At 47.7% G+C, this 20,789-nt stretch overlaps 1 protein-coding gene across 4 annotated transcripts in view; it reads right to left on the bottom strand.

Annotated features, from left to right (window-relative positions):
* nfixb (nuclear factor I/Xb) overlaps nt 1-20,789 on the bottom strand; it is a 140,227-nt gene that overhangs the window by 28,800 nt on the left and 90,638 nt on the right. For all 4 annotated transcript variants that reach the window (XM_079282046.1, XM_079282047.1, XM_079282048.1 and 1 more), the window contains one exon: nt 4,642-4,707. In XM_079282046.1, the coding sequence (XP_079138172.1) occupies nt 4,642-4,707 (66 nt within the window). The remainder of the gene's footprint in view (nt 1-4,641; nt 4,708-20,789) is intronic.

Below are 20,789 nucleotides of genomic sequence, written 5' to 3'. Positions count from 1 at the left end.
TGAGCTAACAACTGAGCTAACTAACCACTGAGCTAACAAAACCACTGAGCTAACAACTGAGCTGACTAACCACTGAGCTAACAACTGAGCTAACTAACCACTGAGCTAACAAACCACTGAGCTAACAAACCACTGAGCTAACAAAACCACTGAGCTAATAACTGAGCTGACTAACCACTGAGCTAACAACTGAGCTAACTAACCACTGAGCTAACAAACCACTGAGCTAACTAACCACTGAACTAACAAAACCACTAAGCTAACAACTGAGCTGACTAACCTCTGAGCTAACAACTGAGCTAACTAACCACTGAGCTAACTAACCACTGAGCTAACAAACCACTGAGCTAACTTACCACTGAGCTAACAACTGAGCTAACTAACCACTGAGGTAACAAAACCACTGAGCTAACAACTGAGCTGACTAACCACTGAGCTAACTAACCACTGAGGTAACAAAACCACTGAGCTAACAAAACCACTGAGCTAACAAAACCACTGAGCTAACAACTAAGCTGACAACTGAGCTAACTAACCACTGAGCTAATAAAACCACTGAGCTAACTCACCACCGAGCTAACAAAACCACTGAGCTAACTCACCACCGAGCTAACAAAATCACTGAGCTAACTAACCACTGAGCTAACCACTGAGCTAACAACAGAGCTAACTAACCACTGAGCTAACTAACCACTGAGCTAACAAACCACTGAGCTAACAAAACCACTGAGCTAACAAAACCACTGAGCTAACAAAACCACTGAGCTAACAACTAAGCTGACAACTGAGCTAACTAACCACTGAGCTAACAAACCACTGAGCTAACAAAACCACTGAGCTAACAAAACCACTGAGCTAACAACTGAGCTGACTAACCACTGAGCTAACAACTGAGCTAACTAACCACTGAGCTAACTAACCACTGAGCTAACAAAACCACTGAGCTAACAAAACCACTGAGCTAACAAAACCACTGAGCTAACAAAACCACTGAGCTAACAACTAAGCTGACAACTGAGCTAACTAACCACTGAGCTAATAAAACCACTGAGCTAACTCACCACCGAGCTAACAAAACCACTGAGCTAACTCACCACCGAGCTAACAAAATCACTGAGCTAACTAACCACTGAGCTAACAACTGAGCTGACTAACCACTGAGCTAACAAACCACTGAGCTAACAAAACCACTGAGCTAACAAAACCACTGAGCTAACAACTGAGCTGACTAACCACTGAGCTAACAACTGAGCTAACTAACCACTGAGCTAACTAACCACTGAGCTAACAAAACCACTGAGCTAACAAAACCACTGAGCTAACAAAACCACTGAGCTAACAAAACCACTGAGCTAACAACTAAGCTGACAACTGAGCTAACTAACCACTGAGCTAATAAAACCACTGAGCTAACTCACCACCGAGCTAACAAAACCACTGAGCTAACTCACCACCGAGCTAACAAAATCACTGAGCTAACTAACCACTGAGCTAACAACTGAGCTGACTAACCACTGAGCTAACAACAGAGCTAACTAACCACTGAGCTAACTAACCACTGAGCTAACAAACCACTGAGCTAACAAAACCACTGAGCTAACAAAACCACTGAGCTAACAAAACCACTGAGCTAACAACTAAGCTGACAACTGAGCTAACTAACCACTGAGCTAACAAACCACTGAGCTAACAAAACCACTGAGCTAATAAAACCACTGCGCTAACTCACCACCGAGCTAACAAAACCACTGAGCTAAATCACCACCGAGCTAACAAAACCACTGAGCTAACTAACCACTTAGCTAACAACTGAGCTAACTAACCACTGAGCTAACAAAACCACTGTGCTAACAACTGAGCTAACTAACCACTGAGCTAACAACTGAGCTAACTAACCACTGAGCTAACAAAACCACTGAGCTAACAAAACCACTGCACTAGCTAACCACTGAGCTAGCTAACGTTACAGCTCAGCACAGGAATAGGCCATATATGTTGAAATCTCGCGCTGTCACGAGCCTCTCGTCCATGAGTGGATGCATGTTTCCTTCTGCACGGTGATTACGGTTTGCGGTGTATAGTATAAAACAAATTGCTTCAACATGTAACTGCTCACATGGTCTGTAGATCATCTTGAGTAACCGGCTCGTGATTCCTGGAACGAGACAGTGGCGCTTCGAGCACCACAAGCAGAGTGCCGTCTAGTTTTATTATATTGGAGAGAAGGCAGATATCTCAATCCTAAACTTGTTCCCAAGTCTTTTCTTAAACCTATTTTGAATACCGACAAATTAGCTAGCAAGCTAAAATTTCCCAAAACAAAGAATTGTCAAAATGACCCGCAAAACTACGTTCTCACAAGGGTAGAAGTACAAAAGTACACACCCCTCAGTCTCAATGTTGACTTTCAAAATAATGTCGGTGGTACGTTTGTGGTCCGGCAGGACTTTGTGTGAGTGCTGTGCTGAAGTTTCGTTAGCCTCCCTGAGTTAACTCTGTTTACCCGTGCTCCATAATGTCCACATCCATAATACCCCGTGCTATGTGGTGTGTGTATGCATCCTAAGCTCCGGGGTTGACTGAAGTCTAAATCCACACCCTTCCTCCTCGTTTTCATCCCTCTCTCCATCCGTCCGACACTTCCCTCTTCCTCACCTCCCATATTTTTTCTTTTCAACCCTCCTCCCTTCACTTTTCTCCATCGCTCCCCTTCTCCTTTCGCTCCATCCCCATCTGGGGTTAGAACCGCAGCGGGGACGGCGCATGAGGTCAGCGCTCGACGGCGGCCATGTGGTTCCCATCTTCCAATAACGTCAGTGTGATTTATGAGCAGCCCCCCCCCCATGCTACGGTACTATCAGGTCTCCTTACCATAGTAAACTTAGACCCAACTCTGCCGGGACGCACTCGCACACACAGAGGCCTGCTTGTTGTGTGTGTATACAGTAGGTGCATGTTTGTTAGCGTCTGTATAGGTGAGACCAGGGGTGTCCAAACTACGGCCCGCGGGCCAAGTACGGCCCGCGGTCCATTTTTAATTGGCCCGCAGCAACTTCTAAAAATATAATGTAATATGGCCCACACTTGAAACTTGCGCTTGACTGTATTGTACTTCTTAGTTTCACCACTAGGTGGAGATACTGTGTTGAACAAGGCAGCTTCTCCACAAAATAAGAGCAATCAAAGAAACGTTTAGCCCCGGATGATGACACGTCCTACACTGGTGCCGAGCGAGAACAGACAAGCTGTGTGGAGTTATAACAGATAGGGCTCAGGCTATGAAAGGCGAGCGCAAGAGAGCGGAGGTGAGGCTGTTAAAATGCAGCGTATCACCCACCAAGAAGCCCTCTGTGCTAACACAGTCCAGCGTGGCGATGTGATGAACACGGTTGTGAAAACTGTCAACATAATTCGAGCACGAGGGCACTCTACGCAACTTCAATGTTGCGCACTTCCCCACGCAGTCCGAAGTCAAATGTGCTTTTCCAAAGGCCAACCTTTCTGCTAAAAGGGGGAAATACGTGTCCGTGATAACGTCTCTCATGACAGAACTCAGTCAGTGCTTACGTGGCGGCTGGTCAATAGAGGGCGATAGGGCGCCGCCCCACCTTGAGCCACAACAAATAAAATGAATAATAATAACAATAATAAACGATACAAATTGTCAATATTTGTGTTTTTGAAATATGGAATCACCCAGTAATATGTGTAAAATATGATATCTGCGGTAAATATATGCTTTTCCTGCATGTCCTCTCTGCGTGTGCACGTCTCAGCAGCGCTGGAGAAACTGCCCAAAAGAGCAGTGACGCAGTTTAGCCAATTGCTGATTAAAGATATAAATGTGTGACATACAATTTAGCCAATCAGCGCCCTCAAATAGATTCAGCTTGGGGCAGAATCAATTCGGGGAGTTGACGATCATTTGGGGTTCTGCCCCAAGCTGCGCGTTCCCGTCCGGACGAGTCTCTACAGGCGGGCGCGAGCTCCAGCGCGAGCACTACTCCTCCAAGACCCGTTTGAGAGGAGAAACTGCAGTGCTGATATCAGATCAGCCTGACCTCACAATCAGACAGCAGACTAGCAGGAAAGGGAAGCAGCACATGAAGCTACCAGCTGTAAATAAGATGTCCTGACGTGTTTGTCAAAGTGTTATTTTCTGCTTTTTTTCATGTTGGAATAAATGTTAAATATTTAACTGCAAAGTAGCAATACGTGTTTGATACCTTCATTTATTTAGCATTAAATCATACTGGGATGTTTGCTGAAATTGATTGGATGTGGCACAGCCCTACCTAGAACATGTTCCACCAGCTGCCATGGCTTTCAATATGTTTCTCTCATTGAGAGAGACATCGAGCTGTTCTCAACTCCCTTCTATTTGAATAATGAGTCTGTTCGGCTCAACATACGTGAGCAAACATCTCTGTTAAATCTGAACAAAAGCACATTGAGAACCAAATTTGATTGATTTTGCTCACTTTAACACACTAGGGGTGAGGCGATCGGACCTGAGTGGCCCAGCCCTTGGTATATTTTTCTGTATGTGGCCCTCAGTGAAAAAAGTTTGGACACCCCTGGGTGAGACGGCTCGTAGGTCAACACATTCTTAAAAGGCGTGCGCAAACGGGACAAACTCACCATTTGGCGGGGGCTTGACGTCTGTGTCTCCTTGCTGGTTTGAGTTGTCTGATTGTCCGGATTGTTCTGAAAGAGAGAGAGAGAGAGAGAGAGAGAGAGAGAGAGAGAGAGAGAGAGAGAGAGAGAGAGAGAGAGAGAGAGAGAGAGAGAGAGAGAGAGAGAGAGATGTTTAGTCAGGTGGACGGACGTCTGGACACCACCCAAGGTGAAGGGGGCAGGTTAGCATCAGAGGGAACACTTCAGACGGAGAAAAGGGCGCACTTCTTTCATTCTTCCCACTGAAGAGAGACAGACACGGGGCCTGAGATTCAAGATGCATACTTGTATTCGCCCGGGTTGAAAGTCATAAAAGGGCAAGTGGAAAAAGGTTCACTGGAGAGAGAAAGCCTCATTTCAGTTTGGAGATTTATTTTTGGCTTCGAAACACACATTTTCTCTTACTGCACCGCTCTTTCAAGGACTCCCACCCACTCAAATGTACACACACACTATTTAAGTTAAGAGCCTTAGACAGTGTGGGTTGGGTAAAGAGCCCACTGCTCCTAAGTGGTACGGAGCATCTCCTGTTTGTTGTTCACTATTCTCTATCTTTTCTGGCTTTAACACACACACACGCACACACACACACACACACACACGTTTTACTAAAGGCCCTTGACCGCGTAAAGCGTCCCAAGAACCCTCATCTTTCCCTGCTGCTGACTCCCGACATTGAGAGTTACTTGTGTATTGTTTGGCATTGTTTGGATCTGCATCTCCTGTGTGTGTTTACCTTAACATCTATAAGGGCGGGCGGGCAGAGAGCCACCTGCTCCGGCTAGCGTTCTTTGGCCCCTTGCTGGATGCCATTCTTCTTCAGATGTGTAATGCGGCCTTGAGGAGGCTTTTTACGGTCGTATCGTACACAGCGTTCGGGCCAATTACCCCTCGCAGCGCTGAAGCTTTAAAGCCTGAGAGAGAGCCCCCCCCCCCCTCGAATCTCACCCGTCCTCTAAGCCCAAATCGGCATTCTAATCTTGGGTGGCATTAGTGCCAGCGATGTGCCAGCAAAACAAACTACACATGCAACGACAACAAAAAAAGAGACAAACTAAAATCATCACTCTGGGTTTCGAGAAAGAGAAGAGGACAGTAGACACACGGGGGATAGAGTTCTCTTCTCTTTCTCGCAACTCTCCTTCCCTCATTCTCAGTCCACCTTGGCGTCTTTCTCCCTATAGTCTCCTCTCGCGCCTCGTCCCGTCCCTGCTTCCCCCCATTTCTCTCCCGCGCGCGCTGTCGCTCTCTGCGGAATCCTGGCAGCCATCTTAGCGCTTGGCAGCCATCTTAGCTTTGGCGATAGCCGTGCATTCCTGCTAGCTGACGGCACACCCACCCACACACACACACACACACACACACACACACACACACACACACACACACACACACACACACACACACACACACACACACACACACACACACACACACACACACACATGCTTGCAAAGCACACACACACTCTCTCTCTCTCTTGCACTCAGGCCCAATGGTCTTAAAAGATAAAAAGACCTACAGAGGATATGCAATGCAAATGAAGTGAGGATAAAAACCACCGGGACGTTTGTCTGCAGTCCTGCAAGGGTCTGGTTGTTACGGAAACGAGTTAAATAAAAAAAACAAGACACGATCACACACACGTAAAGTATCTACAGGGAAGTACAGGAATCACTCAAGGCAAGTGAGGCGATCGTGTAGGATGAACCGAAAATAAACGAAGCCCGAGGCCTTCGGCGGCGCTCGTCCCCGACAACCGCAAACCGTTCAAACCGTTTTAAACTTGCGTGCCTCGGAAAAAAAAAAGAATTAAAAAGAACCTCTCTCACACACACTGCGTGACGGTTTGCGAGCCAAAAATTGGGGTGCCTGGTTGTCATGGCGACAGGGATGGCACACCGCAAGCCCACCTCATGATGAGTGGTTGTTGAAGCCGGCGCGCGCACGTGTGCGTCGCTGTTTGTTCGGGCAATTAGCTGGAATGAAGGTAATAATATAGCCCCGCTGGCACGCGTTCAATGTGCTGCTTTTGTTTTTCTTGGCAGCGAGCGGGCCGCTGCGCCGCTATATGCTATTACTACACCAGTAGTTCTGCATTTTGAAGGTGTTGAATCCACTTCAGTTACATTGTTATCAAGCAGCTTTTTCACAACTTTCCAGTTTTGTGAGCTGAAGCTGACCTCTACGTTGTTACGGGCACACGCTTTACTCTTCTCTACCAATGGACACGCTCATACAGTGAAGTGGTGGTGCGGCTCTATAGACTTCTGAGGGAAATATCTGGCTATTTAGTCGCTAACGGCTTCCCACTGCGACCAAAAAGAGTCATGAGAGTGAATCTAAACGTCAGAGTCGCGGGGCCGGGAAAAAACCCGAAACAACCGAATGAACGATGCTGAAATGGAGTCGGATGATAATTCTCTGTGGGTTTCGTCGCTTTCAGAAACCCACCCAGACGGTTTCGTTGTGATATTTACGCCTTCATGAAGACAAACGTGTAATTCGTGGTACAATTCAAACAGGATCAAAAAGATATTTGTTTCCTCGTCCCGTGGCGGTTCACCCGGAAGGGGCGGGACTCCGCCTCGCCACACAGCGTGTCACCAAATGAGCATTTATTAACATGTTGGTTTGAATACTAGCAAGTGCACGGGACAAACATGGATACACATGCCTTCCCGAAGAACAAACATGCTCTCACACACGTTTATACACGGATGAATCAGCCTTATCTCCTGCACACAGTCGCCCCAAGGACCCCTGCATGTGCCTCACCAGAGATAATACAGCGCACACACACACACACACAGGCTATCAAATACCCCGTGCTATCGCTCTAATCACACACAGAGCAGGTTCATTTTGTTCCTTGTCGGCTGAATGATATACTCCTGAGCCAGTGTGTACACAAACGGTAACACTGGCCATACATTTATCACACTGCAGATGCAGACGGAGGCTAATAACTCACACCCGAGCTAATGTACACACACTCAAAGATCACACTGACTGAATCGCTCCATTCATCATGCGCACAAGTGCAAAAACAAACAAAAAACAACACGGCGCCGCAGACACACACACACACACACACACACAGACGCAAATCATTAAAATACACTTGAACGTGAACTTGCGCACACATGCTCGGTCATTCATAGACGGATGCGCGCTGCTCAAACAGGCGGCAATTTACCGAACAGCTCAGAGTGTTTGTTTGTGCGCCAACAGCTTTAAGTGCACTAAGTGAACGGCAGACAGTAAAAACCAACAATGGAGATCAAATCAAACGGCTCTGGGTGTTAAAAGTCAATGCCGGTCGAGGAACAAAGATTTTCAAAAACGTTTTCTCTTGTTCATTGTCAAGAATATCTTATTCATGTTAATATTTCCCTCTGCGCCTCTCCAGCACACACACACACACACACACACTGGATGTAACTGTATCTGTACTGTACACATGTAGCTAGCAGCTGGTTAGCTTAGCATAAAGACAGCGAAAAAACAGGTTGTGGTTTGACAAAAACCCTACTCTGATGTCACTATGATGTCATAGGCAGGTAGGGCCTCATAAATAAACTGCTATTGAGTGGCATTATGGGATTGAAAATCAGGATGTGTCACATATGACATGGATTCGACCCTTCTTGTTTTAATCTCACAAGTCCCAAAACTTTATGGGAGTGCCACACGAAATTACTGGAGCTCTGGTTCAAATGGGGGTAAAATGCTTATTATCGTTTCAGAAAAAAAATGGCGGCGCATCCACGTTTGAATCCTTGCATCTAGAAGGAAAACTATGCTGGCAAAAATGTCCAGGACCGGCAGTAGAAGGCTGCTGTCGTGTATAAATACATGCATCTGCACAGTGTAGAGGCGGGCTAGACGGCCCGTGACCCTTTTGGCTCTGCGTCTCCGCCTCCAGCCGGCTGCACGCGCTGTCATTTAAGGACAGACGCGGTTCAGTTCACAGTCAAATGAAAGGGGCCTCTTCCTCCGGCTGCTCGGGAGCTCCGCAGACAAATCTAGCACTGTTCTCTCCCTCTTCATGTCTCTCTCCCTTTAACTCCCTCATACTATAACCCCCCCACCACAATAACTCGGGTCCAAACCCCGTCGCATCTCTGTGTGTGTATGTGTGAGTGGCAGCTCAGGTTCTGGGTTCAGGTGGGACTGCAGCTGTGGTGTTGTGTCCGTGTAGATCTGACTGGGGGGTGGGGGGAGGGGGGCAAGCCCTGATTGGATTACAGTGCATATATGTACAGAAGTACTAAATATAACGGAGCATGTATGGAGACGGATGCAAAGCAGGCGGCGTACAGGCAAACTGCACTGATTGACATACATAGACAGACACACACTCTTGTGTGTGTCTGTGTGTTTGTGTTTAAGTGTGTGGCTGCGCGGTCTCGCCCCCTCTCTCCACCCCCCCCCCCCCCTCCCACCACCCCACCAGCCTCTGGATAAAGAAACCAAGCAGCCTCCCCAATTGGGTTTCGCTTAAGAGGTTTATCGGAATGTTGCTAAACATTCTGACCTTTTTTTAAAAATCTTTAATGCGCTTAAAATGTTCCAAACCCCCCTCCTCCCCCTAATCCACGGCTATCCCACACAGATGTTCACTCGGCTTTTATTGGACTTCATTTCAACCTCTTATTTTATCTTCTCCTCCTCCTCCAACACCTCCTTCATCCTCCCTACGTCCCTCTTCTCTTACCCCCCACCCCCTTTTCATCCGCAGATTTGTTTCTGGTTTTGAAAAAAAATCACTCATCGCCTTCAATCTTCTACCAGCAAAGCTCATCTTGGCCTTGGTTTGTTTTTTAAGCTGGTGGTTCTTATTGGACACTGAAGTAGTTGATGGTACAGCAAAGCGCATCTGTCCCATGAATGACCCCACTTTCTCCAAAAGGTGGCCCCCTCAATGTTTCTTTGGGATTTCTTTCATTGGATAATGTTGGAGTTGAGTGGAACGAGATAATAACGTTAGTTCATCGTTAGTACGTCGGGAATACTGCAGACCTGAGTCACCTCCTTCCATTTGCTTCTGTTCTACCACCTAATCTTGTTGGGTTATCTTTGTTTTCTATGACACATTTAGATGGAGGTTTATGGTGGAGTTTTCTGTCGTGTGGGTGATGAAGCTTCTCAGTGGTGTTCCAAACGTATTTAAATCTGAAAATTCAAATTTTGGTTTGAGTGAGTATGTTTTAGCGTCATAGAGCTATATTCACTCCAGTTCTGAGGTCTTTGCACTGGCTTCCTGTCCAACAAAGAATTGACTTTAAAATCCTGCTGTTGGTTTACAAAGCACTGAATGGTTTAGGGCCAAAATACATCTCTGATCTGCTGCTACCTTATGAACCATCCCGACCCCTCAGGTCGTCTGGGACCGGTCTACTTTCTGTTCCCAGAGTCAGAACTAAACATGGAGAAGCAGCGTTCAGTTTTTCTGCTCCACATATCTGGAACAAAGTCCCAGAAAGCTGCAGGTCTGCTGAGACCCTCAGCTCATTTAAATCAAGATTGAAGACTTTTCTGTTTGCTGCTGCCTTTAATTGAACCACATTCAATTAATATATTAATCAATTTCCTGCATTTCTGCATTTTACTACTGCATTTTATTTCTTACACTGTTTCTTTAATTGTTTTTAAATCTCCTTTTCTTTTGCCTTATGTTTTGATGCTTTTAATGGTTTTATGTGAAGCACTTTGAATTACCTTGTTGTTGAAATGTGCTGTACAAATACACTTGCCTTGCCTTGCCTTACTTACAGTCACGTTTAGCTCATTTTATAATTCATGGCCTATTCAAGTGTCTTAAGGAGAATATTAACTGGAACCAGTCGAGATGAAATGATTTTTCTTTTGTTCTGAAAATACATAGAGGTGGAAGTTGTTTCTGTGCCCTGAATAGGGTCCGCAGGTATTCCCTTCAGGTGCCAACTACCTGTGGTTGAGTAGTCCTTTGAGTGAAATGAGCCGGACGTCTTTAAGTGTCAGCTGTGAAAAGAGCCTCCTTTACCAAAGGAAAGGAGATAATACGGTCCCACAATTCCTTGCGGCAGCAACATTTAAAGCGGCGCACCAATCGGCCGTCAGTAACATCCGCCGTCCCTGTAGCTGAGTGCTGTGGATACACTGAAAACATCCTTCATAGGGGAGGGATTCAGCCTCGGAGAGGAGTCTTAACATGAATTGCACAAAATTGAGTTCTTTGTTTTGAATTTGTTCTGTTGCTATGGCAACGGCAGTGCATGTAAATGCTGCGGCCGGTATAGCTCCCGTGATCAACATCTGGAAAGGAAGCGTTGTGATTGGATAGAGAGCAGCGGACTTTGAGACGATCACCGACCGATCAGGCAGTCGTGTGTTTGTTGCGTTAGAAATGGGCTACAACTGAATTTCCTTGTGCATCAATGTTGTTGCATAAAGACAACTGATCCTTCAACCCTTGAAATAAAGTTGCTCAATTCTCACACCACCGCGGTTGTCTCTTCCCAAGTCTTATAAACCCTCCTTCCTTCACCTCATCATGTTTTCCATCGAGGAAAAGTGGTTTAACTTTGGACCGTTGGACCGCAGCCCAAGAGGGTAAGGCTGTGTGGATGTAGCCTGCTGCTTGTTAAACTTTGGCAATAATTGAAGGCGACTCGGATGAGTGGATCAACATTTTTGTCGACTCTCGTCTCGAACTGACTTCCGTGAGTGAATCGACCTGAAACAATAAATAGTTCAAATTACAACCTCCGCCCATCCTGAATATGTTGAGTGGCTTGTGCCGCCGCCTGCTGTCTGTGCTCAGGTTCATAATGAATGACTGGCTGTGTCCTAACAGTACAACTGTCCTGTGACTGGAAAGATGGATCATTAACCGTCAACGGAGCGTTCAAAGACTGTAGGAATAACACTCTGGTTGTTGTTTTTCTGTTTTGGGATGAATTTTCCCTTGGGAAGTTTATTTGGCCTCCACATCCGCGCCCTACCTGTTAAACCAGCAGCTTCAAAATCCGCCGATTCCTCAAACACCTTCCTGTCTTTTGGAGGCGCCGAAACGTCGACCCGAGCCTCCGGTCGTGGATCTTTGTTCCCACGTGCGGTGTGAAAAAGTGACGGCGTCGCCGCTCCGTGTATAGCTCACCGAATGCCTGGCGTGTAACTCCGTGTGACAGCGTGGCGTGGGGCGACGCGATTAATTGTGAAATGTGTTTCTGTGCCGGTTCAGTGCCGCGGAGTGTGAACGTGTGGGCGCCACACTATAAATACATCACAGCTACGGATGTGTGATTGCGTCTTACGTTTCGGATTTATTTTTCTTTTCTGCGCGGAGCACATGTTGAGGCCCAGTTGGAGATAAAGCGCGTAAACATCTGTGACTGACAGGGCCGAGCGGCCGAGTGTGGGAGGGAGGCGGCGCGCTTTTTATTAAAAAACGCAAAAGCGATAAATTGAGAGAGATAATTCCTATGTTGGGTGCACATCTGTGTTTTTCCATGTGTGTGCGCGTGGCCGCCTGACCCCACCCCCCCGAGCCCTGTGCCAGGAAGGAGCAGGTGTGGTGAGGCAGCCCCTGCGTTGCCCCGTTGCCCATCTGCGGGGCCGTCTGTGTGCCGCCTGCGCCCTCTCGGTGCCAACGCCACACAGAGCCGGGGGGGGAGAGAGAGAGAGCAGGGGTGGGGGTAGGTGGACCTGACGGGATTCAACCATGGGGGGTAGTGGAGGGGCGGGGAGCAGCTGGCTGGCTGCCCATCTATACCCACCCCCCCCCCCCTCTGACCCCCGGTTCTTTAATCTTGTATCTCTGCCTATGCTGATGAGCTGAGGTGTACAGGGAGGGAGATGCGCGTCGATATGAAGCTGCCATCAGAATACACTAGAAACTTCCACCATTGTTTTTTCTCCCCCCCCCCCCCCCATTGCTCTAAAACCTCTCTGCCGTTACGTCCAAACTCTCCTGTCGAACTGCACCTGTATGGAGAGGTGCTATAGGTCCTGTTGGCCAGCAGATGGCGCTTGTTGGCAGAGGAGGGAGGGAGGGGAGGGACGAGAGGGGGCACAACCCTGCAACACATGCTAAAGAAATCTGCCTCTTGGAGGGTTGGAGCGAGAGGAGAGTGGGGAAGTCGAAAATTCCAACAAATGTATAAAATATAAGCGGCTCCAAAGAATTAACTCGACATTTTCCACAGAAACCCTTCGGTGTTCTTCGTACTGGACCAAAAAAACAACAACTTATGTCCCTGAGTCCCAGCGGGCCTAACCCCATAGACACAAACTGAAAAAAAACCAGACTGGAGACCCCGGCAGGCTGGTTTAAACCGGACCGATGAGTTGTGTGTATTGAGTTTCATGCAAACAGAGCCGAGGATAAAACGTATAGCGCGTATAGAGAACGACGGGAGCCACCCTGAGCTGCTCCTATGCTTCCCATGTTGTGATATCTCTGTGTGTGGGGGGGCTGCAGGGTCTGGGCACAAGTGGGGAATGGGGGATCATGTGATGCCAGTCTTTTGCCAGGGAAAGGGTGAGAGAGACGGGAGAGGGGGGGCAGGGTGTAGGGAGAATGGAAGGCAACAAAAATAAAGAGGCAGACATAGAAAGTGGAGACAAGAATGAAAACAAGACAAAAAAAGAGAGCGATAGAGGGAAAAAAGGGAGATGGGGGGAGGAAAGAGTGATAGACTGAGAAAGAGGGGGAGAGGGAAAGTGAGAGGAGGGTGGGAGGGGGAGGACTGTGAGAGCTGTGGGAACATTTAGCCTCGCCAAGAAAGACGTGAGCGGAGAGAATAAAAAGGGGGGAATGAGAAAGAAAGAGAGACTTGTTGGCAGAGCGGAGGAGGAGAGGGTATGGGGGGGGGGAGGCAGTGTACAGGGGGCACCAGCTAGGGAGCAGGGGGCGATCAAACCCAGCACCGCAGGGGAGACGGGACGGGGGGCGGCTTTGTAACAACAGACAGGGAGATGGCGGCGACTTGTCACTCACACCACGACTCTGAGCTGACAACGTGAGCTTGTGAAATTTCCGGCTGGACGTTCTTTGACCACTCCTCCCCCGGGTCACTCGTCCCCCTCTGGGACACAATTTGCAGCACGAAATTCGCAGTTCACTTCGCTTCCAGAGCAAGTGAGCCGCTCTGCTACTTCAGTCAAGGCAGGGACACTAGCAAGGCCAAGGGTGAGCGGCTTATATGCCCCGCTTGGCTAAATAAGGGAGCTAACGGCTAACGTTAGCGGAGGTTGCATCGAGTTGCATTGGCATGCGCTCAAGCTCTGCCTCAGTAAAAATGAGTTTTGGGCAAAGGTCATTTATGTAATTACAAAGTTCTCATGATGTGTTCAAATGTAAAATGGAGTTTCTCATAAAATAAATATAGCTGTTTGAAGATGTGTTGAGTTATGATCAGATATGTCTGAGGTTTTTCTATCACGTCCTCACCTCTGTCCATATTCTGTCTACGTGTTAATTGTTCAGTTCCTCTATATGCCAAAAAAATAAGAAAAAAAATAAGAAAAAAGTTTAAACTTTAAAAAGTTTCTAAATTTTTAATTCTAATATTCAATTCTAAAATTGGGGGCGTACACATAAAAGTGCTGATAGTAGTTGTGGTGAAGCTGGACAATGTGACGGAAATCTTTTCCAATATTAGTGGATATCACAATATGGCACATGCATGCCAAAGCAATGCATTGTCTCCACTCTTAAGCATCGCAGGAGACCAAACTCTTCATGAGCGTTGATCAAAAAACACGAATGATAATAAGTAAGAGCGCTCTGAGGGTTTAACATCATGAGCATGAGCTGCCATCATGTCCTCCTCTCCCATTTGAACGTAATGTGAACAGAATAGCATTCTGATTAGAAGACAACGTGGTTTTACATCCCACTCTACTGACGGCGTCTGATCCCGCCCTGGGACCGGGGAGCGGTTTATTTTGGGTTTTGTGAACTATGCAAATCAATGCTCCCAAATCTATCTGGGGCTTGGAGGACGTGTTTTACGAGGGCCGTAAAAACTCCACACAGGCACATAAAGCCGGCCCGTAAAAATAATGTGTGCTCTGCATAAATGCTCATTTGGACTAATGAATTAGGGGAGCGATGAATGGTTGTGTAAAAAAAACAACAACCACATCCTCCCTGGGTGTTGCCAACGGAGGCGTGATGTGTGAGGCATGATTTGTGAGGTGGTCTGCGTGTCCCGTTTCTTTCTTTTATTTATTTTTTTGCCGTTTGCTGCGTTTATACGCATCTCAGCGACTACTTTACAGCGTGTGCATGACTCCTGCTGCTCGTCTTTAGACCTTTTAGGTCGGTGTCAAATAAGGACACACGCACACACATGGGCACACACACACACGGGCACAAACGGTGGCTAAACACCGACGAGCGCTGCGGTAAACTTGGGAGCTGATCTGCAGCAAACATCCTCCCGAGTTGGTTGGTGGGGGCGCCCCCCGGAGTAAATCACAAAGAGATCCAAAGTGGAACAGCCAGATCTGCATACCTACAGCATGAACTGAAGATTTATTCTTCCAGCTGACAGAGAGGAGGAAGAGGAGTAGGAGGAGGAGGAAGAGAGAGAGAGAGCGAGAGAGAGAGAGAGAGAGAGAGAGAGAGGAGCAGATGAGGCCTGAGAGAAAACAATCAGCCAAATGAGGGCACAGATAGAAAGGCCACCTTTGACCACCAGCTGTCTGCGAGTCGCCCGCCCAGGCCACGTTTGTCAATCTGTGTCCCCGGGTGAACCTTTTGGCCCGAGGGGTCGGCAGCCTTTTTGCGTTCGTCTCTCGGGGGTGACGTGATGGCTGACAAATGCTGCCCGGGTACCGGGGCAACGCGATTCAGGCGAGTCCCAGGCTCCGGCTGCAGCCACAGGCCTGAGAGGGAAGGTCTGCTACAGGAATACAGTGCAAACTATTCTTATGGTGCCGTGTTAAAGTGTATAAAGAACACGGGCTGACACGATCACGAAGACGGAACAAGTGAATCAAATCGCACGTGGACGGCGGACATGCAGGATTGGCCTAGTTGGGACAGCTTATGGCTCTCTCCCATCGGTCGAGCTGATAATTTGAGATTTATTCCGACCATCTATCAATCCATCTATTAACTTATTAACCAGGATCAAAAGCCCAGAGCCCCCCCCCCCCCGCGTTTTTATCGTAATCGACGCGGCGAAGAGAGATTAAACTGTCGCCAATCCACTTAAGCCAGTGTCAATGAGCTTGACCGACCCGGGTCTTATTATCTCCATGCACTTCTAAAATCTGACCCTGTTTGAAAATAAATAAATAAAATAAAACCGAAACAAAACGCGCTGAGCGTGAATCACGGAGAGAAAAGACTTTGAAGGGAGTGGAAAAAAATGTTTTTATGCAACAAAATAATGAAGTATAATTCGGTTCAATAAAATAAAATAAGCTCACAATACAGATATTGATCTTCAACGACATCCGGCCTGATAATCACAGCTGATGTGTTTAGATAAACAAGGCCGGTGCCATGGTAACATCAGTTTCACATATTACACGCATACCGGTGCAAAATGACGATCAAGTATATTAAAGGGACAGTATGTAGGAATTAGGGGGATGTGACGTGGTCCGCCACGTTGCGCCTCCATGTTTCTACGGTAGCCCAGAACGGACAAACCAAACACCAGCTCTATAGAGGGCCTTTCGCGTGTTTACGTCACCTGAGGGCCACCGACGCGCTTTGTAAAGGGAAACGTGTTCAGTTGGATGCAATGTGCAACCTCACCACTAGATGCCACTAAATCCTGCACACTGCTCCTTTAAATTTGAATGGGAACCCCCGTCAGTGTGCTCTGCAAAAAAAAAAAAGAATAAAAATAAATGCCAGTGCCCTGCTGCCGGTGGCTCTGTGCTATAAAATGGAGAGGATGTTCACGTCGATGGGCCCGACCGGAGGAGCCTGCATCTGTTTGGCGGTCGCTCAGAAACGTCGAGCGTTTCACACTACGGCTCGGGGATCGCTGGCGAAGGAAGCTCAGCCAGAAGTTTATGAAAAACAGAGCGAGAGAAGGAACCAGGAAGGAGAGAATAGCAGGGGAGGGAGAGAGGGAGGGGGGGGGAGTGATGGAGCACGAAGGAGAAGAGAGGAATGAGCTAGATGACATGAGAAGACAGGAGGAGAGATAGCGAGGAGGAGGCCGGACGGCTGAAATGAGAAAAGGAACCGGGTTCAGATGATGATGTGATGTTTTCCATTCTGCTTGGTGCGTGTGTGTGTGTAAATGTGTGTGTGCGCGCAGAGGTTCTCCTGAGGCCCCCGAGGAGCCTGAGGGGCCCCCGCCGGGTTCTGTGAGTGGATTCAGGTGAGGAACAGGTGGGACTGCACATCAGAACTGTGACTGTGTTGAATTACACACTGTGGACAAAGGAGAAAGAACCGAGAGTCAGTTCAAACCGTGTGCACGAGGACGCATGACCGCGCGTGTGTTCCTTGGATTAACATGTGACAGGCAGCCCTGCCTTCAGTCAAGCCCCCCCCCGGTCCTCCACAACAAACCCACTCCTCCCCAGGGCCCCCCCCCCCCACTCCACCGATCTCTGGTTTGGTCTCCGTCTCAGCTGACACCACGCCTGCACTGTCTGCCTGCTGTCAGCCCAGGGAAAAGACTGGCCGATTTATAACCACAACACGGGGTGCGTACGGCTTTCTGTAACGGGCGGACCAAAGACGGGGCTAAGGTGTTTCACACACGCGCAGAACTGGTTTGAAGCTGAAGTACTTTGAATCGTTTGTTTTTATGTGGAATTTCAAAACGCTCATGGATCTATTACGAGTGAGGCAAACATCTTGGTTTGCCTGGAACATGACAAGGAAACGAGCCGGTCTTTACTGACTGGTGTGCATTACTGCCTCCCGCCTGTTACGAACACATTTGGGTCTTTGCAGACGCAAATGACGTACTGATTATGCTATTGCTAACGTAATCAACGCCATTTAGTTTGACTGCTTTTAGCGTATTAATGTTTTGTAATTCAGGTATGTTGTGTTGTTTTTATTTAAAGTCATTTAAAATCTTCCCGGTTTACATGTGAGGTAAAATGTGTGAACCAATATTTCATAGTACGTCTGGTATTCACTCTAAACGTGTCACATATTAGCAAGCTAACATCAGCGACTGTTCGTTAGCTAGTTCCGTTAGCTCAGTGACAGCACACTAATATTCACTGTGATTCAAACTATGACTATATTCCGAATTTGATATGGGTCATGTTGACGGCATATTCCGTTTAAGGCTGCAACTAATAATTATCGTCATTGAAGAATAATCTGTCGATTAGATTCTCAATTTGTAGTTTGGTCAGAAAATGTTGAATCAGTGTTTCACAAAGCCCAAGATAACGTCCTCAAGAGTCTTGTTTTGTCCACAACTCAAAGATATTCAGCTTACTGTCATACTGGAGTAAAGAAACTGTCAAATCCACATTTAAAAACCAGAGAAAAAAATGTGTAGTGTACTGTGTTTGTGTACAAATATACGAGTATTGAAATCTTTAGAGCATAAACCACAACACCGGAACGCTTGAAAAAACACTGGAAAGAATTGAAAATGTAATTTGCTTTACTCCTCTGTGAATGTCGACCCTTCTCGACCCAGACTGAATGTAATAATCCCCGCCCATCTGGTATCCGAGGCAGGTTAAAGCACGCGCTTCATTTCCATATGTTACTTACGCTGTACATACTATCCCTCACAGCTCGGATTTAGAAAAAAAAGAAACGACTTCTTTATGGTTGAGGGCTTTGATCCCAGAGGGCTGCCATCTTTCTGCATGCGGCCCATTAGTTCCACTGTTTTTGGGAGGCGCGTTCATCGGATAAAACAATCCAGGTATTTATTTATTGATAACAGGTTTCGGTCTGGATCCACCGGTGAACCCTTGTCAGCGAGAATGTGCACTACACTCTAGAAGATGCTGGGGTCGGAGGCATGAGATCGAATCCCGGGGACGGAGATGGAGCCGAGCAGTGTTATTTCCACGGCTGGTGACGGAGCAAAATAAGGAAGCTGGGGCCGCGGTGTCGAGGCGGAGCCCCGGCGCTCGGGCCTCACCGTGGCCCCCGAGAGAAAGATTGTTTTTGCGACGGTCATAACACAGAGGGAAGCCGCATCAGTTCAAGATGCTCGTGCCGGAAAGCTCAACAAACACTGGCGGCGGAAGTTTTCGCTGAGCAGCGTGGCCTAAACAAACTGCTGGGGAGAGAAGGGAGTCGGGTGAGGCGGGCGGGAGAAAAATGAAATGGCGTCTCTGCTGGTTACAGTTGCGAGAGAGCGGGATCTGCTGCCTTTTTTTCCAGACTTTAATCGAAAGCAGAGACGCTGCGCAGTGGAAAAAGTGTGACGAAAAAAGCAAAGTTCACATGAGCTAAAGGCAGAGGGGGAGACGAGGGGGGGAGGCAGAGACAGACAAACAAACAGATAACTACTGACGAGCAGCTGCACTTCACTGAGAGAGAGAGGGGGGGAGAGAGAGAGAGAAATGGAAGGAAAGAGAGGAGGAAGAGAGAGAGAGAGAAAGAAAGAAAGAAGAAAAATGGAAAGTTCCTCCTTTTAGTGCGGCATGGAAAATATGGTCCTCATTTCATGATTCAATTCCCTCTCCCTCCCTCTCTAACTACCCCGTTCCCCCTCCCATACGCCCTTGCTCTCTTTTGCAGCTGCAGCCGGGGTTGTAAAAGCCTGTTAAAACACAGGAAGACCAGTAAAACGCATCGGAGAAATAGCAGGAGGGAGGTCCGGAGCAACTATGACAGCGTGAAGACTCGATAGAGGAGAGTAAAAATGGAAAAGTGCTTTAAGCTTCAATTGTTGGAAACGTTACAGATGTGTACTGCTTGGGAGTTGACAAGTTTCATTCATCTTTGGCACAAACAAACTCATTTGATCAGATCTTACCGAACTTCTGAGGGTGGTTTTTTTTCTTCAGCAAATTTAATCTCACATCTAAGATCTTGTCGTTCAAAGTCTCTCAACGTTCACGCGGCATCTGCGATGGAACTTCCTCTGCTGACTTTTGCCAAGACACCACGTCCATCCCTCACTTTAATCTCCAACTCATCTTCACTTCATCTTCTCCTCATCCCTCCGTTGCGTGTGCAGTGAGACGCAACGTTTCAAAGCCCCTTTAAAAAAAAATGAAGTGGCGAGCGGTACGGTGGCCGCAGTCTCTGCGACCCTGTAGGGGGGGGGGGGGGACTCATCCCGGCTTCGCCTCCCGTGTCTTGTACAGGCCCTAATCCCGGCAGCTTTACATCTTAAAAACCTTCTCCCCCATACCGGCTCAGGGCCAGGGAGGAATTAAAAATGTTGCCCTAAGACGCTGAGGAAGAAGCAGGCTTTTTCCACGGGAAACAAACGTAAACCCGCTGACACTGCACATCCCATAACGCCAAGCGTGTCCCCGCCACCGGCTCTGCCTCCACATACTCTTCCCATGTTCGTCCGTTTCAGTTTTTTTACTCCACTATACATGGATGTTTTCAGTTTTTCCCTCCACCTTCCCCGGCTTCATCCTCCTCCGCCAGGTCGTACCCAGCTCTCCTCGCTTCCCCTCCCTGCTCACATCACCAAGTCACGCCAGGCAGTTCATTATTTCAAATGTACGGCCTGTCCCTTTGGCCTGCCTCGAGGAGGAATAAAATAATAATAAAATAAATCGCTTTGGTTGGTCTGGTGATCTGGGGCCAAAGCCCCCCCCCCCAAAAACAACCGCACACACACCTCTACACAGCACACACGGTACAAACACACGCACTAAACTGCCCCCTTACGAATAACTCAATGTGTGTTGGTGTGTGGGGGGGAAAAAGAGGCCGAGGATCATTCATCTAGTGGAAAACTTGACCGCATTAAAGTAACGCATGTGAGTGCTCCTGCTATAAAACCCCAAATAGACGGCGACATCATGTGTGTGCATGTGGAGGAGTACCGTGAGTATGTCTGCGGCCGCGTGCGTCCGTATTGAGCGGGCTGCGTTTTAAATGGATCAGGCTCTGTGGAAATACAAAATAATGACGGTTTGCGCTACATTGCGGCCCTCAAAGCCTTCCTATCCCGACATGCTCATAGGTCCTT

Source organism: Melanostigma gelatinosum (assembly GCF_949748355.1).
Source record: "Melanostigma gelatinosum genome assembly, chromosome: 13".
Taxonomy (NCBI): domain Eukaryota; kingdom Metazoa; phylum Chordata; class Actinopteri; order Perciformes; family Zoarcidae; genus Melanostigma; species Melanostigma gelatinosum.
This window is presented reverse-complemented; position numbering and strand designations above follow the sequence as displayed.